At 45.4% G+C, this 25,947-nt stretch overlaps 1 protein-coding gene across 2 annotated transcripts in view; it reads left to right on the top strand.

Annotated features, from left to right (window-relative positions):
* EFHB (EF-hand domain family member B) overlaps positions 1–24,020 on the top strand; it is a 65,409-nt gene extending 41,389 nt beyond the window's left edge. Inside the window, exons 7-13 of one of the 2 annotated variants that reach the window (XM_027549738.1) lie at positions 287–370; positions 964–1,031; positions 5,638–5,792; positions 13,988–14,195; positions 16,695–16,907; positions 18,681–18,862; positions 23,690–24,020. In XM_027549738.1, coding sequence (XP_027405539.1) covers positions 287–370; positions 964–1,031; positions 5,638–5,792; positions 13,988–14,195; positions 16,695–16,907; positions 18,681–18,862; positions 23,690–23,863 — 1,084 coding nt within the window. In that variant the 3' untranslated portion in view covers positions 23,864–24,020. Of the gene's footprint in view, positions 1–286; positions 371–963; positions 1,032–5,637; positions 5,793–13,987; positions 14,196–16,066; positions 16,199–16,694; positions 16,908–18,680; positions 18,863–23,689 lie in introns of those variants that run through there. The other variant, XR_003512300.1, reaches the window with a different exon arrangement.
* The last annotated feature ends 1,927 nt before the right edge of the window (positions 24,021–25,947 follow it).

The raw sequence follows: 25,947 nt of genomic DNA, 5'->3' as shown, positions 1-25,947 counted from the left end.
GGGAAAGATTGAAGGCGAGAGGAGCAGGGGTTGACAGAGGATGAGATGGGTGGATGGCATCACCGACTCCATGGAAATGAGTTTGAGCAAGCTCCGGGAGTTGGTGATGGACAGGGAAGCCTGGCATGATGCAGTCCATGGGGTTGCAAAGAGTCGGAGATGACTGCGCGACTGAAATGAGTTGAACTGACCCAAATAAAACTATGGTATTCTTCACTATATGTATATTTGGTAGCCAATAATACTTTGGGTAATACACACACCTGACAATTTTCTAATTTTATAGGAAAAGAGGAGCTAAGATTGTATCCAAGAGAGTTGATGATTTCAAAGAAAAGTTTCAACACAGACTTGGAAGAGTTTTAGATCCGTAAGTTCATGAGTAACTTAAAACTGATGATGTTTTTGGATCAAATTACAAAGTACTCCTGTCATAAATTTTGCTTTGTGTTCTATTAGAGTCTATCAGTTGAATAAGAATCATCCTTTTGTGTTAATCAGGGAACCCTGTTAGCCTCCTAAGAGCTTGGGGTTCCAGAAAAGTACTGAGTCTCCAAAAGGGAGAGGGCATTTGGAAAAGAAAGAGGAAGAATTTTATATAAAGCTTTATTTCTAGGATCTCAGAAATTTAACTTACTGTGTTACATTTTCCTCTCCTCTCTCTCTCTCTAGAGAGAGAGTATGTTTGTATACATGCATGCTTCCATAATTCTACTTTGGGACCATGTTCTGTTTTTTCTTTTTCCATCTGGGCCTTTTCACTGAAAGCCAGTGAAAGCATTCAGCCGTTGCTAATGTGAGTTGGAGATTAGAGAAAAGATCTGTTGGAGAACTTCTGTTTGATCTTTATAGTTTGGTTATAGGAGAAAATATAGATGATTAAAAACGTATGGAAAACATATTTTAAATTCCAGGGATGCCATGTGGTGGGAATTTTCACTAAAGAAATTTTTTCTTTGATAGCATTGCGGAAACAATGAATGTTCCCCCAGACCACACATTTGGGGCTTGTCTCCGTCCTGAGGACTATGGTAAATATACAGTTTTTTTTTAAAAAGCAAACAGACAAAATCCTGCCCCCCTCCACCCCGCTGCCCAAATTATGCAGTGAAGTTCACCATCTCCTTCTCTCAAAGCTTCCAATTTTAAAGGCTTAAAATATTATATTAACATTAATGAGAACAATTTGTAGCACAAGAAAGAAGCAACATTGTCCTATTATATTTGAAACAGGTACAGTTTAAAGTCCTGGTAATGAATTCCTTAAGTGTAGTTAAGGCTTAGAATTTTATTTAGAATATAAATAAAGCCTATATTAAACAATCAAAAGTGAACTGAGGCAACTTTTTAATGAATTCAAATATTGTACCGGATCCTTGCACTCAAAATGTGGTTGCAGACAGGCAGCGTTGGTGTCCCCGTAAGGCTCTTAGAGATGCAGACTCCCGGGTTCTACCCTCAGGCCTCCTGGATCAGAAATGGCATTTTCACAACATTCCCAGATGAACTGTAGGGGCATTCAGGTTCCAGAAAGCACTGTACAACCACACACTGAAGAACCACTCTTCCCACCAGGCGATCAATGAAACAGTCTGTGAAGTAGTGGAAGAAACTTACCAGGGTCTTGTCTTTAGTGGTGCTAAGTGAGCTCAGTAGCAGCCTTCCCCAGGCAAAACTATTTGAAAGCTTATTAGGATTGAGCTGTATATTAGTGGTTTTCAAAATATAGTCTGCAGTCCACCTGCATTAAAATCACCCATAGAGTCATAGAGTTTATTAAATATGGATTCCTGGGACCCATGCCCAGATAGTTCTGATTCAGTAGGCTCTCAAGTACACACTACGGAGAAGGCAATGGCACCCCACTCCAGTACTTTTGCCTGGAAAATCCCATGGATGGAGGAGCCTGGTAGGCTGCAGTCCATGGGGTCATTAAGAGTCGAACAAGACTGAGCGAGTTCACTTTCACTTTCCACTTTCATGCATTGGAGAAGGAAATGGCAACCCGCTCCAGTGTTCTTGCCTGGAAAATCCCAGGGACGGTGGAGCCTGATGGGCTGCCGTCTATGGGGTCGCACAGAGTCGGACACGACTGAAGCGACTTAGCAGCCGCAGCAGCAGCAAGTACACTAAATTATAGGAACCTCCCAGGTGGCTGGTAAAGAACCCATGTGCCAATGCAGGAGACAGAAGAGACATGGGTTTGATCCCTGGAGGAGGGCATGGCAATCCACCCCAGTATTCTTGCCTGGAGAATCCCATGGACAGAGGAGCCTGGGGGGCTATACAGCTCATAGGGTTGCAAAGAATCAGACACAACTGAAACGACTTAGAACACGCACTGAAAGGGTGTTAGCTAAAGTCTGCTCACTAACAAGTAAAATAAATACTTATTTGCTAATGCAACATGATGTTCTAAGCATGGTGAGTCACCACAGTAGGAGATCATACTTTGTTTAGATCAACTGTTATGTGTTTAATGGATGTCTGCCCATCTTAGAGGCTCTGGTAAGGAGTGATTTAGGAAATCCATCAGTTAGTCTGAAAAACAAGTAGATAATCATGGTCAGCTGCCTACTTGAGGGCAGTTTCATGCTGGGGGTGCCCCGGCTTGCTGTCTGTTTGGTGCCTGGGGTCTTGTGCACAGTGCATTGTTTTCCAGGTATTTATAGCATGAATCAATGAATCCAACACATAGTTTATCATGCTGAGAGTGAAACACAGACAAAGTTTCTAATGCCCTCCTCCAGGGATTGAACCTGTGTCTCTTCTGTCTTCTGCATTGGCACGTGGGTTCTTTACCACTAGGGCCACCTGGGAAGTTCCTAAAATTTAGTGTACATGAGAGCCTATCGAATCAGAATTATCTGGGCATGGATCCCAGGAACCGGCATATCTAATAAACTCTATGGGTGATTTTAATGCAGTTGAGCTACGTGATAAATTGAGTGACAAGATAGTGTTATAAAATGAAAATGAAGAACACCGCCATTAATAGTTTATAAAGTATGTATGTGTCAGCAGCAGCCTTGGCAGCATACGCTGTAACTGGGAAAGAGGACTCAGTCCTCTCTGGACTTTTCACGGAGCTCACGGATGCACACAGACTAACCCTAACTGTCCCTTGTGACTGCTGTTAGGGTTAATTCACGGTGTCTGTTCTGCGGAAAGTTTCAGGGTCTGCCTGCTTCTGAGGACACGTAGGTTTTTCTACTGGATCTGGATTACTCCCTTCCTCTTGCTTGGGGAAATAAAGGCAACGACACAAAGAATGCCTCATCCCCGGGCCTGGGGTTGTTGGTTCTGTTAATGTGCCTCTGGGAAGAGGGCCCGGGCTGCGTGCAGCTCCCAGAATGCACCCGGGCAGGGGTGACTGAGGGGACACCCAGGGCAGGCGGGCAGCGGGGCATCACGGGAGCTGGTGGCGGGCAGCGGGGCATCACGGGAGCTGGTGGGGCAGGGTGCATCACGGGAGCTGGTCGAGGGCAGGGTGCATCATGGGAGCTGGTGGGGCAGGGTGCATCACGGGAGCTGGTCGTGGGCAGGGGGCCGCCGCGGAGCTGGCCTGGCTTCTCTCACGTCCTTGGTGTGGTGGTGAAGGCGTTAGTCTCTCCGAGGGCCAGAGCTTGTACTCCGGATTTCAGCTCTTCAGCGATGGGTCTTGAGTAGTCTTCAGTGATTTGCCATGAGCTTCATAAGTATTCTCCCAGGGCCGGGCTGGAAGAGAGTGTCAGCCTGTGTCTCACCCACAGGCTGACCATTCAATAGTTATTTTTGGATGTTAATGTAGATGGAAGGCCTCTCAGGATAAAAACAAAAAACAAAACCAACTCAACCAAGGGCCGTCTTGTGGAAAAGCCGGGGAGCAGGGCTTCCTTATACAGAACAGCCCCCAGGGGAGTGACATCAGGGGAAGAAATGTGGAGGGGAAGAACAGCCATGCTTATTTGTCAGAAATCACCCCTCACCCCACCACTTCGATTGCCTCTCCAAGAGCCTTACTCGGGTTTTGCCCACTTTAGGATGGTCTGATGGACGCTGACTCCATTTCAGATTATCTTCGTCTGAGCACTTGCCCTGTTTCTGGAACCAGCACTGGTGGCAGGCATTTCACGCATACGAGTAAGGGTCTACCCTTAGAAAGGAGGCTTTTATCAGAATATGCAGGATTAACTCCTGACTTTATAATAAACTTAGAGGTGCTACTAACACCTATTAAAAGAGACCCTCGAGAGACCCTAATAATATAAAGCCTTGCACAAAGTAGGTGTAAATATTAGTTGCTTTGAAGTGCAGGCAAATTTGCAATTTTTTCAGTTTTTAAACATTGAAGTATAGTTGATTTAAAATATTTCTGCTGTATAAGCACAGTGATACAATTATGTGTATATACACACATATATATGTATATATTTAAAATTCTCCGTTGTGGTTTGTCACAGGGTTCTGACCAGACTTCCCTGTGCTGTATAGTCGGGCCTTGTTGTGCATCCACCCTATGTATAATAGTTTGCACCTGCCGATCCCAACCCGTCCCTCCCCACCTCGCCCTGGGCACAGCCCGTCTGTTCTCTGTGTTTGTGATTCTATTTCTGTTTCATGGGTAGGTTAGTTTGTGTCATATTTTAGGTTCCTCATACAAATGGTATCAGACGGGGTTTGTCTTTCTCCTTCTGACTTACATCACTTAGTATGATAATCTCTGGTTGCATCCATCAGTGTTGCAATTTAAATTAACCTACCCAGGATATCACAGCCAGTTGCCAGTAAAAGCAGGAAGGGTGGGGTATAGGCCATGGGGGAAAAGAACAGAGGGAGAGGTTTCTTCTGGTGACATCCACCAAACCATCATATCTGAAGCAACATGGTCGCCTCTTGTTTGATGTCTGTCACCATAAACATGCCAAGGAATGGGGTTTAGAGGCAGTGTGAATATACTTTGTGTCATAATTCAACAAAGTTCCTTTAAGTCATGAAAGAAAAGTGAAAGCAAGGCTGGGCTCTGGGGGCTGCAGCTGGTGGATTGGAGGGGTTGTTACTGGCGGTTGTGGGTCAGGACTCGGTTAACGGACTGTGGATGGAGGCAGGTCTCCCGTGCTGGTCACAGAGAAGCAGGACTGAGAAGTGGAGACTTGATGAGCAGAGTGAAGGCGGAATGGAAACTCACACTAAGGAGGAGCAGGGAACTCGTGCCCAGCTTTCACAAGGCTTCCCAGGGGTCCAGTGGCCCGAAGGCACACAGAGTGACCGGCACATGGAATCAGCCCCAGCTTTCAGATCTCGGCCTTGTAGACAAATGTCTACATTTGTCTGCCTGTCTCTTTAGACAGGCAAGAGCTTTGCTGTCTTAAGAGAGGACTTGATAGCTGAGTGGGCTCATGATTCTCTCATAAAATTCATTTATTCAGATTTTTTTCATTGAATGGAGAAGTGGCATATAGCAGAAGTATTCATTTTCATCAATTACTGTGTACACTTTTTTTTAATACAAAAGGGTTTTCTGTCATGCTGCTTGATAGTCTTGGCGTTAGGTCTTTTCATTCACAGGAGTTGCTAGGTCTCTCTCTCTTTTAGGATGTGAATAATAGTGACAGACTTTACATTCAGATAAAAGACTTTTCTTTCCCTCTTCAATAGGAGTTGGTGATCTCATCCACAGAAGGCTTCCGGGGGAGTATCTTCGAGGCATGGACAGACAGCGAGGCCTCGTAGCAGCAGTGCGGCACTACTTGAAGAAAGTTAACTACCAGAACTTTGACACTCTGCTGGCAGCCTTCAGGCAGTATGACAAGGCCAGTAGCGAAGGGGAGAGTTTTGGTCTATGCATGGGCTTACAGGTCCAGCAGGCTGGTGTAGATCAGGATCACATTTGCCGTACACCAGAAACTAATACAACGTCGTGAATCAACTATTTACACGGGCGTGTAAAACTGTTTACTGAAATAGGTGGTGGTGGGCTGGATTTGATCTTGGCTCCCCTGGTGGCTCAGATGGTAAAGAATCTGCCTGCAATGTAGGAGACCCAGGTTCAATCCCTAGGTCAGGAAGATCCCCCGGAGAAAGGAATGGCTACCCACTTCATTATTCTCGCCGGGAGAACTCTATGGACAGAGGAGACTGGCGGACTATAGTCCATGAGATTGCAAAGAGTTGGACATGACTGAGTAACTCACACACACCCACACCCACACACACACACGTACAGGACACAGTCCCCTGTGCTGTACAGTAAGTCCCTGTTGTTTATCTACTTTCTATATAGTAGCTTGTTAATCCCCAGCCCCTGATTTATCCCTCCCCCGCCTCCTCTCCCCTGTGGTAGCCATAAGTTTGTTCTCTTTGTCTGTGAGTCTGTTTCTCTTTGGTGGATAAGCTCATCTGTGTCGTGATTTAGATTCCACGTATAAGTGGCATCATACTGTACTTCTCTTTTTCTGCCTGACTTACTTTAGTTGGTATAATCATCTCTAGGCCCATCCATGTTGCTGCAGATGGCACTGTTTCATTCTTTTTCCGTGGCTCAGTGGCATTGCACTGTACGCGCACGCCGCACCTTCATCCACTCCTCTGTTGATGGACGCTTAGGTGGTTCCCACGTCCTGGCTGCTGTAGATAGCGCTGTGGTGAACACTGGGGTACATGTATCCTTTTGAATTAGAGTTGCCTCTGGTATATGCCCAGGAGTGGGATTGCCAGAGTACATGCATGTGCCCATGTGTTTTAAGTATTGTCTGTGGCTGATTTGCAGCTACACATGCAGAGTAGTGCATCAGAGACTGAATAGACTTTTTGGCCCTTGTCAGAAAAAGTTTGCTGACTCCTGGAATTGATCTGTGTTGTCAAAATAAGGTTCTTTAACCATCAGCATTGTTACTTGGGGAGATACTAGAAATGCACTTTCTAAGGCCCACCTCACACATACTGAATTAGGAACTTGGGATTGGGGTCTAGCGATTGTGTTCTAACAAACTCCTCAGTGATTCTGCTGTGTGTTCAGGTTTGAGAACCACTCTTAAAGATCATTAAACTGGAGTGTGCTGGGAACGTGGGGGATGGACAGTCTCTGCCTCACTCTGAACTTGCACACATGGTACCACCAGTCTGGTCTCAGTCAAGCTTAGAACACGTCTCCCCACAGGGATCAGGTGTGGTTTCAGTGTTTGAGAGAGCAAGGTCATCCCATTTTCAAGCTACTCTAAAAATTTTATGCTTTGAACAAATCAGATCGATGTGGGGCTGTGTAATTACCCGACATCATTTTAGGCCATCACAGCATTTACCAAGCTGCACCGCCTTTGGCTTGCACTTAGGAGTCCTACTACACACATGTGAAACGTGGCAGACTTTGTATTCGTATGCCCATGCGGCTGTTATTTTCGTCACATACATCCTTCTTATAAGGAAACCCAGTCTTTCTAGAGCAAATAACCATGCTTTGTCTAAGTATCTGGTTCGTTCTTACCTGTTGTGCAGCATGAATTTTGTACTGATTGTACATAACTTTTTGTCTTGGCCACCAGCAAGCGTAGAGCCAACCCAGAGAAACACGTCTAGTTTGTGAACGTGATCTGACAGCATACATTCTGTGCGCTCTTCTGGCTTCAGGTTTCATTTTATTTCATTCCAAATTTATTTTTCTCTTTGCCCTGATTTCTTCACTTTTTTTTTTTTTTTTGGCTCTCTTTGTACTTATATTTCTAGGCAGCTTCAAAACCATTTTAGAATGAGTCTAAAACAGACAAATAAAAGCTCATAAAGAAAGCTGTGATGATGTAACACTTCATCATCTTGACAGAAGAAAAGAAAGAACAGAATGATTTTAGTTTATCTCAAAGGGAAAAGATGATATTCTTATCTCCCTTCTGATGTTGAGTACAGTTTTAGGAAAGTGACACTTCACACTTTTTATTTTATAAAAAAATCTTGATCACTCACAGGCTAATTCATTTTAAGCCCGTTCATTTTATTTTAGATTAGGGGGTCTGTGTGTCTGTGGTGTACTGATGAATAAAACGTGGGTTAAATATCTCATTTAAGTTTATACTAATTATGTTGGGACAAATGCCAGTCATCAACAACATTTCTCACAAAGTTGTGTTTAAAGAAAGTATTCAACTGTTTCTCTGATTTTTAATAAAGTCTGATCGCTATCTACAGGTAATTTAAAAAGTATTCTTTAGAATTAAATGTACAGGTGGAAACATATATGTTTTAAAAATTTTTATTGAAGTATAGTTGTTTTCCAATGTTGTGTTTGTTTCTGCTGTATAGCAAAGTGAATCAGCTATTAATCTAATCTAATATATATATATATATATATATATCCCTTCTTTTTTGGATTTCCTTCCCATTTAGGTCACCACAAAGCACTGAGTAGAGTTCCCTGTGCTGCACAGTAGCTTCTCATTAGTTATCTATTTTATCCGTGGTACCAATAGTGTAAATGTGTCAATCTTAATCTCCCAATTCATCCCCCCTTCCCCTCTTGGTATCGATACGTTTGTCCTCGGTGCCTGTGTCTATATGTCTGCTTTGCAAATAAGTTCATCTGCACTATTTTTCTAGATTCCACATAAAAGCGATATTATACAGTATTTGTTCTTCTCTTTCTGACTTACTTCACTCTGTATGACATCTCTACGTCCATCCACATCTTTGCAAATGGCACTGTTTCATTTCTGAACAAGTCTATTTTTAACTGTATTGAACTCCAAGTATCTAGATGATGACACTGGAGAATCCACACGCTAGTGACGTGAATAAGGGGACTTGCAGGATGCGCAGTGCTCTCCTTTCTGAAAATTCTTCATTTTACATGTAATTATAGGCAAGACGATCATCTTAATAGCTGCTGATTATTTTAGTGAACCACCAGGCACATTCCTTATGATAAAATTAAATTAAGCAGGGAGAAAATTACTGAGAGTTCTTCAATGCTGATACACCTTTTAAATAGTTAACTGTTAACATGCACGGCACAGAGCTCAGGGTCTTTGAGGAGCTTTTTTCTGCAAGGGTAATACGATGGGGGTCTTCCTGGTGCAGCTGTAGGATGGTTTTTGATTGTTTGAATCTTATATTGTTCAGTGCCCAGATTTAATTTAATTGAGAAGCAAAACAAAACAGAACAAATAAACTGTGATTTCTTAAATGAATCTTCTTGGCTTAGAGGATTAATTCTGTTATTTGCTGAACACTCATAGTACATCAAATATTATTCCAGATAATGTGCAGGCTTTTTACTCAGGGAATGTAAAATCTAGAAGGGGAAAAAAAAGAAACACAAAGACTCATCATGTCCAAGCATGTCACAGCAGAGTCTTAGATTTTCAAAATTTGTATGTGTAATTCCAACTCCTTTTATTCTAATTATTATCCAGGAAGTAGCTGAGATGGGAAGATTCCTTTTAGGGAACAGTTCCGTCAGTGACAACATAGGTCTACTCAGATGTGTGAGCCAGGAGCTGGGGAGGAAGGGAGATGGCTTTGAGAAGGCAGTCCCAAGGCTCAGCCGTGGGTGCCTGGGGGCAGGGAGGGCTCACTGAGTGTCTGGACTGACGGCTCACCGCTGAGGAGCCTCTGTGCTGTAAGCCGTGCCACCGCCAGGCTGAAAATGGGCCGGAAGGCAGAGCGCATGACTCAGATGCACTCCATGGGCCGCGCTCCTGTGACTGGAGCTGGCTCACTGGCCTGAAATAGCGACTCCATAACTTGAAGACGTGTCAGCAGCGACAGGCGCCGCCGGCAGCTCTGGGAGGGGACACAGGTTCACGTGGTCAGTGTGGCCGGAGCGGGGGCAGTGCCTCGTGCGCGGCGGGTCTCTCGCCGCGAGACAAACGGGTCCGCTGGCGGCCGGAGTCGCGAGTTTGGCATGTGGTGGCAGCCTCTGCTCAGGCCGGTGGCTTTACTTGGCGCCCAGTCTGATGGTAACTGTACTGCCATGTCTGGGGCAAGGACGGATCCCGGCAGTGACGGTGGCCCCCTGGGTGGTTCAGGCTCCATCTGAAGCTTGATCCCAGCCATCCTTACAGGAGGATGGACCCTTATCACGGGCAGCTGTATGAATTAATTGGATGGTTCACTCAGCAGCTGTGATTTGTTTCCATGGTTTTCTTTTTTAAAAATTTCTATTGGAGTAGAGTTGATTTATAATGTGTTAGTTTCAGGTGTTAACGTGTTCAGGTTGGAGAAGGAAATGGCACCCCACTCCAGTGTTCTTGCCTGGAGAATCCCAGGGACAGAGGAGCCTAGTGGGCTGCCATCTATGGGGTCACACAGAGTCGGACACGACTGAGGCGACTTAGCAGCTTAGCAGCAGCAGTGTCAGCTGTACAGCAAAGTGAATCAATTATACACAGTCACGTATCCACTCGTTTTTAGATTCCTTTCCACATAGGCCATTACAGAGGACTGAGTAGAGTTCCCTGTGCTATGTAGTAGGTCTTTATTATCTATGTTATATGCAGTAGTAAATTCAAGTTCAATCCCTGGGTCGGGAAGACCCTTGGAGGAGGGCATGGCAACCCCCTCCAGTATTCTTGCCTGGACAGTGGAGCCTGGCGGGCTACAGTCCACAGGGTCACAAAGAGTCAGACATGACAGGAGTGACTTGGCACACACAGAGTGTGTATGTCATTCTCAGTCCCCAGTTTATCTCTTTGCCTCCATCACCTGGGAACCAAAAGTTTGTTTTCTACATTCCTGACTCTACTTCTGTTTTGTAAATAAGTTCATTTGTAGCTCCTCCTTTTGTTTAGATACCACATATAAGTGGTATCATATGATATTTGTCTTTCTGTGTCTGATTCACTTCACTCAGTATGACAATCTCTAGGCCCATCCATGCTGCTACAAACATGGCATTATTTTGTTCTTTTTTGTTGCTGAGCAATATCCCATTGAATATATGTGCCATAGATTCTTTATCCATTCCTCTGTTGATCTATAGATCTCTGACTCGAAAAGACGTGTCTTTAATCTTCCAATCTGTAGTTTTCCATGTGGCAACCAAAACACTGGCAACAATTCAAGAGTCAGCAAAAATATACAGGTTCAAGGGGAGTGCTGGCTGGAACCATGAAAATAAACTTGAGTTCCACCATCCGATGGAGAAGGAAATGGCTACTCACTCCAGTACTCTTGGCTGGAAAAATCCCATGAACAGGAGGAGCCTGATAGGCTGCAGTCCATGGGGTCGCTAAGAGTCAGACATGACTGAATGACTTCACTTTCACACATTGGAGAAGGAAATGGCAACCCACTCCAGTGTTCTTGCCTGGAGAATCCCAGGGACGGGGGAGCCTGGTGGGCTGCTGTCTCTGGGGTCGCACAGAGTCGGACACGACTGAGGCGACTCAGCAGCAGCAGCAGTCCGCCCACCGAGGAGAGTGACTGCTTGTTTTGCTCCTTCATAGCTCTCACTGAGGTTGAAAGCCACAGCAGACCAGTGAGGACCCTGGGTTTCAGGTTCATGAAACCCTTATTCATAGAGACTTGCAGTTCAAAGGGTCTTGAGAGCTGTGAGGCCCCAAAGGTCCTAGCTTGTCTCCCTGTGGCTTCTGGTCAGAAGGGCCAGAACATGCCCCAGACGGGTATGGAGAGCAGCAACACAATTATGCATCCAGCAGTGGAAGCCACAGAAATGATGCACCTTGAACCTTCCTTCTCCATTTTGAACAAACCCTGCCTAACCCCCACCAGCGGATTCCTGACACCTCTGCTTGTTACAGACTGAGCGAGATGAGAGCTTTGGCACCCACAGCCTATGAAGCCATAGCAGTTTGAGTCCCTGCCCCCTGAAGTTGCACAGATACCTCTAGCCCGTAGTCCCCCTGGGGACGAGGGGACTTTGGCTCACACCTCACACCTTTGGCTCAACGTCCTCCGTGTTTTTGCTGACTGTATAGAGCTTCTCCATCTTTGGCTGCAAAGGATATAATCGCTCTGATTTCGGTGTTGACCATCTGGTGATGTCCACGTGTAGGACTTTGTCCATGTGAGCAGATTTTGGCTTACACCAAGTCAACGTCCTCCTTAGAACAGCTGGGTTTTGAGTGTGGGGGAGGGAGAAATAAAGGATGCAGAGGCAGAAGTGGCTCTGTCCTTGGTAAGAAGCATTTATTTTCATTATCGCCACCATCTATTTTAGTTTGGGGGACCCTTGATTCAACAGCCATCCCCCTTGTCCCCCCATTGCTTTTGTTAGGACTCTGGGGTCTGCATTTTTTGTTGACTTGGGCATGCAGCAGAGAATTTCATAAAGCAGTCTGCTTTATCCAGGACATTGCAGTTCCCTGCCAAGATAATATATTTTACATCCTAATTCTGTTTCAACAGGAGGGTTAGGATCGTTATCCAGGCCTGTGGGTCTGGCTGCAGGAATTTATCTAGAATTCATCTGGAATTCACTGGGTCAGTTTCTCATTTTCCAAGGGATTGCCTTCGTGAGCATTGTGACTCCAACTCTGGGCCTAGGAGCCGAATGCTAGTCAGTGAGTCACTCATGGTTTCTCTTGGGAGTTTATCTATCTCAGGGAAGTCTCTCCAGAGGGCAAAGCTCCCTTGTGGCAGCTGGCAGGGAGGCTTGGACCTTTCACAGTCAGCGGGCAGGTGTATTTAAGGTGGGCTTGACAGGCTGCAGCAGGGCTGAGTGGTAAGACACCCCGCTCTGGCCATTCCTCCTTAACAAGCATCCCATGCTCCAGGTCCTCACCCCTCGAAGTGTAGCCAGTTTTGCCTACTACTACTAAGTCACTTCAGTTGTGTCCAACTCTGTGCGATCCCATAGATGGCAGCCCACCAGGCTCCACCGTCCCTGGGATTCTCCAGGCAAGAACACTGGAGTGGGCTGCCATTTCCTTCTCCAATTCATGAAAGTGAAAAGTGAAAGCGAAGTCGCTGTCGTGTCCGACTCTTCGCGACTCCATGGACTGCAGCCTACCAGGCTCCTCTGTCCATGGGATTTTCCAGGCAAGAGTATTGGAGTGGGGTGCCAGTGCCTTCTCCGAGTTCTGCCTACAGCCTTTCTGAATTTCCCTTTCCTGCTTTGCAGCTCACCTTAAGTGCTTCTGTCTTTAACTGTTGTCTGAAACTGGTGGAAACTGCCTCTCTTGCCCAGGGGAGTGTTAATAGCTAGAGTGCGGCGGGATCTTAGATCCTTGACCAGGAATTGAACCCATGTTCCCTTCAATGGAAGAAGTGTGGAGTCTTAACTGCTCACTGTGCCGCCAGGGAGTTCCCCAGAGGCAGCTGTCTTTGAACCCACCTCCCTGTGCTTGGCCTGCATCCACTTGCCACTTTCTCCTCTTTATCAGGCAGTGGCGTGGAGGACCATGGGCTGCCCAGTTGGAACCAGAGGTTTTCAAAGCTTTGGAAGCATGGAAAGTTGTAGGACGTTGTGGGAAGTCTACAGTGCTGGTCAAATGAGATGTCAAGCGTGGATCATGCTTGGGCCTATTCCACCAGAGTGTAGGCAGCATGATTTAAAGACAAAGATCCTAAAATGAACAAAGGGTTGAAATTACTGGGTACATATCAGATGGATACAATGAGGACCAATCTCGCTTAAAGACTGACTCTTCTTTTTTTTTTTTAATTATTTTTTTTTAGACTGACTCTTCTTATGTGGGGGAGAAAAAAAAATAGGGGGCTTCCCTGGTGGCTCAGACGGTAAAGCGTCTGCCTGCAATGTGGGAGACCCGTGTTGGATTCCTGGGTCGGGAAGATCCCCTGGAGAAGGAAATGGCAATCCACTCCAGCACTCTTGCCTGGAAAATCCCATGGACGGAGGAGCCTGAGAGGCTACAGTCCATGGGGTCGCAAAGAGTTGGACACGACTGAGCGACTAGCAACTACTATGTGAAAAATAAGACAGATTCTTGGAATTTATGTGATAGACTTTCTTTTTCTCAAGGGAAATAACAGACATTGCCCACTTCCGCTCTTGAAGACAATGCCCACGTCACCTTTTCTTGCTTTTGTCTAACAGAAGGGAGATGGGGTGATAGACAGAGCTGAGCTTCAGGAAGCGTGTGACCAGGCCTGCTTGCACTTAGACGAGAAGCTCCTGGACCAGCTATTTGAATACTGTGATGTGGATAAAGACGGGCTGATTAACTACCTCGAATTTGCGAATTTTCTTACCTGGAAAGATAAAACCCCCCTTAAAGAGTATGAAGAGAGGGTCCTCATTAAAGGTATTTAATTTTTGAAGGTTTGCTAAATTCTTATATGTACTTACATGTTTTCTTTGTCCTGGGAGTTCAACTCTTGTCAACTTTAATATTATGTATTTAAAAATATGCACATATATACATATTTCTTTTTCATGCATAGAATATAAGTGGAAGGACAGGAAAGAATCTGATAACATTTATTATATCTGGGGAGGTGAGGTAGGGATAGGTTGCTAAGGGACAGTCTATGTTTTGTTATCTCTTGAGTTTGGAACTATGTATTACTTACTCAAAAGAAAACAATTATGAGCAAAGCAATTTACACAGAAACCCAAAATATGAAAGAGGGTTCCTAAGAAAGATGTTTGAAAACCATATTCTTAGAGAAATTAGCTTCCCTTCCCTGGAAAAGTCAATTGTAAAATAGAATTTGATCTTTTACATTTTGTAAGAAAAGGACAACCCTAATCTTGACTTTTATTCAAACATTTTCATGTTTACATATCTTCCTGCATCACTAACCACATATAGATATATACATATGTAGGAATTAATTTGTGCATGCGTGTATGGAAATATTTTAAAATAGCTAAAATCATAGTGAATGTACCATTTTTATTTGGCTTAAAAAACACTTAGGTCTCCAATTTCTATGGAACGAAGAGATACTTTCACGATTTCTGTAAACTTCATTTTCAGTTCCTTCACACTGATGTATTGTAAATTACTAAACCATTTCCTGTCTAAAACTTAGGTTATTTCCAAATATTTCAAGAGTAATATGAGTGACCATATAACGATTACCATCTTTCAGAAGGCTTTCTGTTTCTATCTCATTTCTTATGAATGTCATTTTTGTCCCAGAAGTAACTGTTTTCATTTTGCCTTTTTCAATGATCCTACCCATTTGCAATTTTATCAGTCAAGACTGTGAGAAGGTTTTACTCTAATCTAGCTACCATTGAGTGTTATTTCAAACATTCTGGTAATTTAGTTGTTATATAATGACACCTCATTTGCTTTAATTTTCAAGTTTGGGTTATTAGAGATGATTACCTTTCAAAAGGTTGTTTGCATTTTTATCTGCTCTTGGAATATCTCTCCCTCTAAAAAGTTTTCACTTTTATTTCTGCAAAGCCAATGCCACATTTTGGGCTTTATTGAGGATGGGTGCCCTTACCAGTTTCTGGGACGGTTTTTCTACTCTATCCACTAGATGGAGAGCAGGAAGATCTTTTCTACCTAATGAAGCTTCTTATAAAAACAGCTCGCCCCTAGTCCTCTCAGAAATAAGCAGAGGGTGACAGTATTCTTTCTTGGCACAACTCATGAAGTAGTGGGGAAAGCAGAAGCCTGTTTTCAAACCAGATGGTTCCTCAAATTGTTTCTGGTTTTGGGGTCCTGACTTCAGCAGCCCATTTCAGTGGAGGTTTTGGGGTTTTTCCTCTTTCCTTTTCTTCTAAGATAGTGGCTGAAGGGTCAGTCAGCAGGGGCTCAGGAATGGTCTGTCCCAGTGTTGTCGGTTAGAGAAAAGGGGTTGAGTTCTTCAAGGAGCTGGCTTTCTGGAAGTTTTCTAAAAACTTGTCATACTTGTTCCGGATTTCTGCCTTTAGGAGGAGCGGTGCGAGAAGGGGATTAGAGGATCTGGAACCCGGGGCCTGACGCTTTCGGGGCCACGGCCGCAGGAGCTGAGGGAGGGACGGGCCTCAGGTGTCTTCCGGTCCCGAGCGGCCGCTGGGCGCCGCCGGCCCTCGCGCCCCGCCCCTCGGCTACTCCCGCCCCGCCCCTCGGCCCCTCCAACCCCGCCCCTCGGCCCCTCCAGCCCCGCCCCTCGGCCCCTCCAGCCCCGCCCCTCGGCTCCTCCCGCGCGGGCGACCGCGCGCCCCCTAGCGCAGGCGGCGCACTTCCGGTCCGGGAGACGCTGCGTCAGGACTGAGTCCTCCGCCGCGCAGCCGCCTCCGCGGAGCGCGGCTGCGGGAGAGGCCGAGTCTTAGCATGAGAGCCGCACCTCAGGGTTTTCTTTTGTACGCTGACTTGGAGGGGGCTATTTGTAGAACTGGGCGCGCACAGCGAGTTCTCCTCACTTCTCCAAATTCGCAGTGCGTGGCGTCCCCCGCCGCGACCCACTCCAAATATGTCTTCTCTTACCTTTCCCAGGGCATAGTCCTAGGAACAGCTCTGGTAATCCTGTGTTCGAGTCAAATATAAAAATGAGCTCTAATTTTAAAAAAAGGAAAGAAAAAATGTTTTCTGTTTTCTTTTGGTGTTTCAGACTTAAAACTTTATTCTAGAGTGAAATGAGCAGGGTGGTGAATAGAAATATTAGACGTTGTTCACATCTCCTGGTGTATGAACTTGTGCTTCCAGAGCGAGTCCTGGTGTCAGTGAAGTGTCTGCACCAGCTCAGCCTCCCTTTTCACCAGCAAGAAGAGACTAACTGCGAAAACTCACCTTGCTACAGGGCGAGCCCTGGGTTGTAACTTTGTCCTGTACTTTTCCCCCGTTTTCCTTTGTTTGAAGGTAGAAAAGCGGATTGTGCAAACCCTGCTGAGGCTAATGTAGAAGAATCTGAACCAGCTCTCCTGTTAAAGCCTGAAGATATTGTCTTAAAAGAACCAGGGAGCTCAGAAAAGACTCTTCGGACACTTCTGAGGCCAAGCGATAAAGTTTCTAATCACTACAAGACAACTTCTTCCGAGATCAGTGCGGTCGTAGGCGCTGTTCCTTCCACGTGTAAGTTTGTTACCTTATATGCTGAGTTTTAAAAGGAGCAGCAAACGCAGAAGGGGCTGTCCTTGGCTGTCCCCAGCCTCCATTAGGCTCTTACTTTCTCAAAGCCTAGGACCTTTCATTCAACTCTGTGTTTTAAGCCCTCAGAGGGGCTTACTAGATAGAGGCTGAATTGAGCTAATGTTCATGGTGCCCCAAGTGAAATGATTGTCTCTGTGATAATGAAATTGAAACCATGATAGCTCAGAACCCCGAATGTTAGATACTGTCAGAATTCAGAATTCAGCAAGTGGTAGGAGACTTATTTTTGGCTGCACCATGAAGCATGTGGGGTTTTATTTTCCTGACCAGGGGTCACACTGATGCCCCCACATTGAGAGCCTGGAATCTTAACCACTGGACCACCAGGGGAGTCCCAAGTGGTGGGAGACTTAAATCAAGTGATTCTTAGCTAAAAACAGATTTCCCCTCAGAATTTGAGGAGCTGTTAGAGAACAGTTCCTTCGTTTTCATTCTCCATCTGTTAATCTGCTAGGGCTGTCGCAACAAATACCACAAACTGAATGGTTAAACAGCAGAAATTGATCGTCTCTTTTTTGGATTTCCTTCCTGTTTAGGTCACCACTCAGATCCGCTTTGCTGTTGCAGTAGAAACTGACACAGTGTTGTAAAGCCACTGTATTGCAATAAAAATCAATTTAAATAAAATTAAAAAAAAAAGAAAAACAGAAATTCGTGATTCCACGATGGCCAGATGTGTGAGATCAGGGTGTTGTCAGGCTGGCTTCCTTCTGAGGCTGTGAGGGGCCTTTTCTCCAGGCCCGTCCTGGCTTCTGGGTGTGTGTTGGCAGTCTTTGGTGCTGCTCGCTTTCTGCTGCGTCACCCCAATCTCTGCCTTCACCTTCATGTGGTTTTCTCCCGTGTGAGTGTCTCTGCCCCCGCGTCCCCTTTTATAAGAACTCCAGGCATATTGGACCAAGGGTCCGTCCTTCTCCAGTATGACCATATTGTAATTATTCTCGCAGTGACCCTATTTCCAAATAAGGTCACCTCTTGAGGTACTAGGGTTAGGACTTTAACATTAGAGTCTGGGGAGGATACAATTCAACTCATAGACCCCGGAATCTCAGTACCAATCATGATGAATGCTGGTTATTTAGAAAGGCTCTTTTATGTCGGTTAAGATCCCTTTTTTGGAGTAAGGCCATGATTAAGGATTTACACGTTTTTCTTTACTGGATTTCATAGACACACTTTACATTCTGTTGTGATGAGATCTCACTGTTCTCTGTGGAATAGTCCTGTCCAACAGAAATACAATCATCGTCATGTATTTAAAATTTTTTAGTAGCCACATTAAGAAAAAGAAACAAGTGCAATGAACTTTAATAGTGTATTGGGAATTCCCTGGCAGCCCAGTGGCTAGGACTCAGTGCTGTCTCAGCTGTGGCCCAGATTCAATACCTGGTTAGGGAACTAAGATCCTGAGAGCCGCATGGAGCAGCCAAAAGTGTTCTTTTAAATAGTACATATTGTACTATTGTATGTACATATAGTACACAGTGTGTATCTCCAAAGCATTGCCATCTCAACAAGGAATCAGTATAAGATGGCTAATTAAATGTTCCACATTCTTTCTTTGGGTACTGCCTAAATCTTTGAAATTGTGTGTTTTACACTCACAGCACATCTCAGTTTGGACTGGCCACATTTCCAGTGCTCAGTGGCAGCTGCTATATTTAGAATGTCTGTTTTTCCCCTCGATTGATGTCCTAGGTTACCCCACATATGGCGTTCCAACCATTCGGTCGGATATTCCTGCCCCCCTAATTCGCCGAGTCAGCGACAGGACCAGTTACGGTGAGGAGGGAAATGCCTACTCACTGCTGCATCCTACCATCTTTGCCCAGAAAGGGGTCTTTGAAAGGGACTTCTTCAAGACCAGATCCAAACAAGAGGTACCGCATGGGATTTCAAAAGGGTTGAAAGAAAGGCCAACTTTACATTGGCACACAAAGATGGAAAGGTTTATTTGTTTGAGCTCTTGTATTATAAAAGTCATCAGGAGCCCCTCAGATTAGGGTTCCTAAGGATCATGTGCGATTTGGTTGTGATATTTGGTACAATTCTTCAAGTAGAACTTATTCTGATAAGAGGCATTTCACTCATGTTATATATTTACCATGACCTATGTCTAAAATGAAAAATGTTTTCCTAACATTCAACATTCTTCTTTGTTGAGTAAAAGCAAAGAGGCCCAGGAGTTCCCTGGTGGTCCAGTGGTTAAGAATCCGCCTGCCAATGCAGGGGACGTGGGTTCCATCACTGGTGGGGAGATTCCACATGCCAGGAGGCATCTAAGCCCGCACGCCGCAGCTGCTGGCCCGCGCTCTGCAGCCCACGCTCTATGACGAGAGAAGCCCCCACACCGCGACTGGAGAGGAGACCTGCCCACTGCACCTGGCGAAAGCCCACATGCAGCAGCGAAGACCCGGCACAGCCAAAGATAATTTTTTTTAAAAAGCAAAGATGCTCAGTCCCTTCCTTGTGTGAGTCTCCCTGTGGTCGTGGGTCTCCAAAAACCACAGAGTACGTGTGAGGAGGGCCCCTCTGCCTTCTCTGTGAGCTGTTATCTCAGGTGATCGCAACAAGCCCTGATTTAAAATGTTCTGCCCTGTTCCCGTTTGTCCGCCCAACATGTGTCTCATTTTTTTCACTTGGAAAACGTGGTCGTCACACCCCAGGTGATTTTCTTCCTACGTTGGGTTTCAAGCAGGTGCAACCAGCTAGGCCAGAATAGCCACTGGGGTTCTGAGGGCTGAGAAGTAATAGCAGGTCTGGGTCAGAGCAGCCCGTCTGGATCTGCCATTATAGAAGGCGAGTTGTGATCTAGGGAGCAACACCTTCTTTGAACTCTCAGATCCAGAGCTGGGAATGATGTGAACAGACCTACGATGCTTTCCAGGACTTCAGATGAAGGGTCCCTCACTTACAAACTCGCAGACTTAGTAATATTCATTGCAGCGATTCATCCCCACTGAAAGGGGTTGGGCAGAAAGACAGGATGATGCTTACTGGGTGGTCCCAAAGAAGGGACCCTCGATCCAGCACAGAGACGGTGGAGAGGAGACACGCACAGACTGTATTTTCTCTTCCCTCAGTCACTCTAAAGGGCCTATGAAATAGGCTGTCAGGGCTGACAAAACAAATGAGAATCTCCTGCTTGTTTCCTGATGCTTAAAATTCTTTTAACTAAAAAAAAAAAAAAAAATTCTTTTAACCAGTAAGTCATTGTTTATCTCATGATTCTAGGTAGAAAGTAAGAACCCAGAGGCTTGCACAAATAGTATTCCAACCAAATGATATTCTAGAAAAGGCAAAGCCATGGAGAAGTAAGAAGACCAGTGTGCCAGAGGCTTGGAGGGAAGATGGGGGATAAATGTCTGTAGCACAGAGGATCTTTAAGGCAGTATGATACCATAATGGGGCTCCCCTAGTAGCTCAGATGGTAAAGAATCCGCCTGTAATGCAGGAGACCCGGATTTGGTCCCTGGGTCAGGAAGATCCCCTGGAGAAGGAAATGGCAACCCACTCCAGTACTCTTTCTTGCCTGGAGAATTCTATGGACGGAGGAGCCTGGTGGGCTACAGTCCATGGGGTCGTAAAGAGATACCATAATGGTGTGTGCTAAATCGCTTCAGCCGTGTCCGACTCTGCGACCCTATGCACTGTTGTTCGCTGGACTCCTCTGTCCATGGGATTCTCCAAGCAAGATAGTGGAGTGGATTGCCATTCCCTTCTCCAGGGGATCTTCAGGATCCAGGGATCGAACTCTCGCCTCCTTTGTCTCCTGCATTGGCTGGCGAGTTCTTTACTCTACCGCCACCTAATGGTGGATAGACGTCATTATACATCTGTCAATATCCATAGGTTACGCAACAGAGAGTGAACACCTTAGCGTGAACTGTGGGCTTCAGTTAAATATACTGTATCAATACTGGCTCATCACTTGTAACAAATGCACTACACTTAACGCAGTGTTTCTTGTGGTCCTGGGATTAAGACTCTGTACTTTCAATGCACCAGGGGTTTGATCTCTGTCTGGGAAATAAAATCCCACATGCCATGTGCATAGCCAAAAAAAGAAAGAAAAAGATATTAATAGGGGCTTCCCTGGTGTTCCAGTGGTTAAGAATCCTGCCAACGCAGGGGACACGGGTTCAATTCCTAGTTCAGGAAGATCCCACATGCAGTGAACAGCTAAGCCTGAGAGCCACGACTACTGAGCTCCCGAGCCTGAAAGCCACAGTTACTGAGCCTGTGCTCTGGAGCCTGGGGCTGCACCTACCGGACTCACGTGTCACAGCTACCGAACCCCACGTGCCCTGCAGCCCAAGCTCTATCACAAGAGAGATCCCCTCACTGAGAAGCCAGCACACCGCAAGCAGAGAAAGCCCTTGCACAGCAACGAAGACCCAGCACGGCTGCAAATAAACAAGCTTTTAAAAAGAATTAGTATGTATACACAATGGAGTATTACTCAGCCATTAAAAAGAATACATTTGAATCAGTTCTAATGAGGTGGATGAAACCAGAGCCTATTATACAGAGTGAAGTAAGCCAGAAAGAAAAACACCAGTACAGTATACTAACGCATATATATGGAATTTAGAAAGATGGTAACAATAACCGTGTATACGAGACAGCAAAAGAGACACTGATGTATAGAACAGTCTTATGGACTCTATGGGAGAGGGAGAGGGTGGGAAGATTTGGGAGAATGACATTGAAACATGTATAATATCATGTATGAAACGACTCGCCAGTCCAGGTTTGATGCACGATACTGGATGCTTGGGCCTGGTGCACTGGGATGACCCAGAGGGATGGTATGGGGAGGGAGGAGGGAGGAGGGTTCAGGATGGGGAACACATGTATACCTGTGGCGGATTCATTTTGATATTTGGCAAAACCAATACAATATTGTAAAGTTTAAAAAAAAAGAATTAGTAATAAGGGAAATGGGGGTGCAAGTGATGGGGCATATGGGAGCTCTCTGTAATTTCTGCAATTTTTCTAGAAACCTAAAACTGCTCTAAGAAAAGTTTATTAAAAAAAAAAGGACCTTGAGGCCTGGTTGGAGAACAGCATCACCCTGAGAATAGATGTGTATGCTCAGTCGCTGAGCTCAGTTGTGTTCGACTCTTTGTGACCCCATGGACTGTAGCCTGCCAGACTCCTGTGTCCATGGGATTCTCCAGGCAAGAATACTGGAGCCGGTTGCCATTTCCTTCTCCAGGGGATCTTCCCGACCTGGGGATGGAACCTGAGTCTCCTGCATCTCCTGCATTGGCAAGCAGATTCTTTACCACTAGCGCCACCTGGGAAGCCCTTAGAATAGATGGGTTTCTGTTGGCTCATCAATACACAAGATGGAGTAGAAATGCCTCCCGAGGAGCAGGGGAGGAAGCCGGGGAGGAGGTCTGGGATGCCCAAGACCCCTCCTAGGCGCACTCTGCAGGGACATCCCTTCCCCGCCGCTGGGTGGGAACAGAAGCTGTGCCGGGCCTCGAGTCACCTCTGCTGTAGCTGCCCCTGCTGGCAGCCCTGCTCTTCTGAATCTCGAGTATGGTTGATTTTACTGCTAATTTCCCACAAGATACATCACGTCCATGGGACCTTTTAGTTGTTAGGGTTCCATTCAGGAGGTGTGTTCAGCAGCGGGGCCATTTCCTTGGCTTTCCTGTTCACCGTCTGACCTTTCTTTCCATCTCCTTCTCTGCTTCCCTCCTGTGTGTTTTCTAGTAAATGCTTTTCCTCTTTTAGTTTCATCCCCCAGATCTTTTCTCCTCTCACTCACTCGAATACTTCTTCCCACCGCTTGCTCTTCTCTCTCCCTTCTGTGTTTCCCCTGGACCATATCAACCCGGTCCCTCCCCTTCCCTTCTCCCTTTTACTGTCTGTCACTGCAGAGAGATGACTAATAAAGTTTCCCGGTTTTCAGTATACTCAGGTTTTTCTTTTTTTGGCCATGCTCCATGCCTTGTGGGATCTCAGTCCCCAGACCAGGGATGGAACCCAGGCCTGAGTCCTAAGCACTGGACTGCCAGGGAATTCCAACATGCTCAGGTTTCAGTCTGCTCACTTGCTCAAGCTTGCTCTCTCTCTCTGACATTTGCATACCCACAAGTATGGTTAAAGTTTACAGCAGGCCAGTTAGAGATGTTTCATGAATGTTCTTATTTTTTAAAAAGAGAAACTAATATGCTAGGGGTTTAGATAACACATAAGGGGTTACGGGCATGGAGGTCAAATCTAGTGAGGCTGCCGTCTTTAACTGTTTTACTCTTTCTCCTTGAATTTGGCTGTCTTTATTTAAAAATTTTTAAATTTATTTTTTACTTATCTGTGGATCGAACCCACACCCCCTGCATTGGAAGCTCAGAGTTTTGACCACTGGCATGCCCGAGAAGTCCCTGGCTGCCTCCCTTTAACGTGATCAGAAACACTAGACTTGAAAGGAGCTTTGTTATTGGCTAGTACAGCTGAGCACCCTCATATTCATTCATGTTTACAAAATGATTCCTGAACTGACAGGCCTGGAATTTTGGTATGTGCTTATTATATGCAACAAGCACACACACAGACACATATCCACACATCCACATCCACACACTTTTTAAGGGATAAATGTCCATAGTCTTAGATACTACCAAGATCTTTTAAAAAATACAGACTAAAATACCCATAAATCTTGGTCTGACTTCAATGTTTTCCCCCCCTAGATTTCAGAGATATTATGTAACATTGGTGTCAAGCTTTCTGAGGATGAATTTGAAAACGTATGGAATCTTGCATCAAAAAAACACCACAGAGGAGAAGTTTGTGTTGAGAACATCAGAAGTGTCCTGGATGAGTTACAACATGCAGACCGAGCCAAGTGCAAAGCGGCCACGTGATCTTTGTGGGGTTCATTTAGATCGAAGAATTGCTACATCTGTGTTCACCTAATGTGTTCAGTCCATTCTGGTTTTAGATACTATAATTCAGCAATCACTGTGGTGGGGCTCATATGCCTGGATGCATTGCTAATAAATTCGATTTTGAATTATAAAATTTATTTTCTTGTTTCCTATAAAGCACCAAAGAACTTGACAAGCACCAGGAGTTAACCTTTAACTGCACCCAGGGTGTAGCTCTTCTAGAATATATTGGAAGTTTGTCCGTGTTTAGTGTACTTAAGGATTCTCAGCATTCTGGTGGGTGCTCTGAGATTCAAAGTCTGGTTTGTGACACCAGGTTCATGAGATTTTGCCTTCAGCATTTTGCTGTTTTTCTCTGTAGGCGTCACTCTGACACAGCTGAAGCTTGATGGGCTTTTATGTCTCTGTCAACATCTGAGGAAAACAGATTTAATTACAAGGAGCGGATTCAGGGAGAAAAAACTTGACTTCAAAAAGACAATGGCTGGTGGCTTTTCACATCTATGTCCAGAAAAGCATACTCTCCTCGAAGTATCTGAAGAGGACACAGCTGACCACAGCGTTAGATACGTAGTTCTAGAGAGCTGTTAGTAGCAAACTGCGAAGAATCATTCCCTCCCTTATGCCTCATCTCTTTTAAAATTTTAATTGATTAATTAGTGTTTGGTGGGGCTGGGTCTTCGTTGCTCTGCGCGAAGCAGAGCTGGGCTTTCTCCAGCTGTGATCGAGGGCGGCCCTCTAGTTGCGTGCATGCGGCCTCTTTGCAGTGAGAGGGATCTAGAGTGCTCTCATGGGCCCTGTCGTTGGCGGCGGTGGGTCCCAGAGTGCGTGCTCAGGGGTGGTGACCCAGGGGTTTTGCTGCTACTGGCCTATCGAATCTTCCTGGACCAGGGGCTGAACCCGCGTCCCCGGCACTGGCAGCTGGATTCTTGTTCACTGCGGCACCAGAGCTGTTTGCTTTGGCTCTCTGATGTGCAGATGTGATGTGGGAGGCTGGATGAGCTCCAGGTGGTGATGGGAGTGTGATCTAGGCTGGCTGCGCTCTCTGCATCAGGAGAGCACCAGGGTGGGTTGAACCCATGACAGAGGCTTTCTCAGTAATATCTCTTGATGAGTTGAATGACTGATAACATGTATTCTACCTTGACCTTTTGTTGCTTGCTTTTTTGTCTGTTAGTCTAAAACATGACTCTTTAACTTAGATATTGTGGATATACTGTAGTCTGTTGTTGCTGTTCAGTCGCTCAGTCGTCTTGGACTCTTTGTAACCCCATGGACTGTGTGTGCATGCCAGGCTTCCCTGTCCTCCACTATCTCCTGGAGTTTGCTTAAATTCTTGTCCATTGAGTTGGTGATGCTACCTGACCATCTCATCCTCTGTCAGCCTCTTCTCCTTCTGCCCTCAATCTTTCCCAGCATCAGGGTCTTTTCCAGTGAGTCAGCTCTTCACACCAGGTGACCAAAGTAGTGGAGCTTCAGCTTCAGCATCAGTCCTTCCAATGGATATTCAGGGTTGATTTCCTTTACAATTGACTGGTTTGATCTCCTTGCAGTTCAAGGGACTCTGAAGAGTCTTCTCTAGTTCAAAAGCATCAATTCTTCAGCACTCAGTCTTCTTTATTGTCCAGCTCTCACAGCCGTACGTGACTCCTGGGAACACCATAGCTTTGACTATACAGACCTTTGTCCGCAAAGTGACGTCTTTGCCGTTTAACACCCTGTTCATAGCTTTTCTTTCAAGGAGCAATTGTCTTCTAATTTCATGGCTGCAGTCACCATGTGCAGTGATGGTGAGCTACATTTCTTACCTTTGGCTATAATCAGAAGGTATGAAGAACTGTAACCTCAATCAAGTTTCATGCCTTCGTGATTTCTAATTCATTGTTAATGTCTTTTCTGCCTTTTGCTACAGTGACACCTTTTCCCTAAATTGTATTGCATCGGGAATTGAGAGCTGATTTCTTGATTCCCATTTGCAGAGATCGTGGTCCCTAGTGTGACCTACTCTTCACGTCCTTATGCTTCTCTGACTACAAAGTGTTTTATTTGTTTTTAAAGCT

The sequence above is a fragment of the Bos indicus x Bos taurus genome, chromosome 1, assembly GCF_003369695.1.
Source record: "Bos indicus x Bos taurus breed Angus x Brahman F1 hybrid chromosome 1, Bos_hybrid_MaternalHap_v2.0, whole genome shotgun sequence".
NCBI classification, from domain to species: domain Eukaryota; kingdom Metazoa; phylum Chordata; class Mammalia; order Artiodactyla; family Bovidae; genus Bos; species Bos indicus x Bos taurus.
Note: the sequence above shows the minus strand (reverse complement) of the source record. Positions and strands in the feature narration are given on the sequence as shown.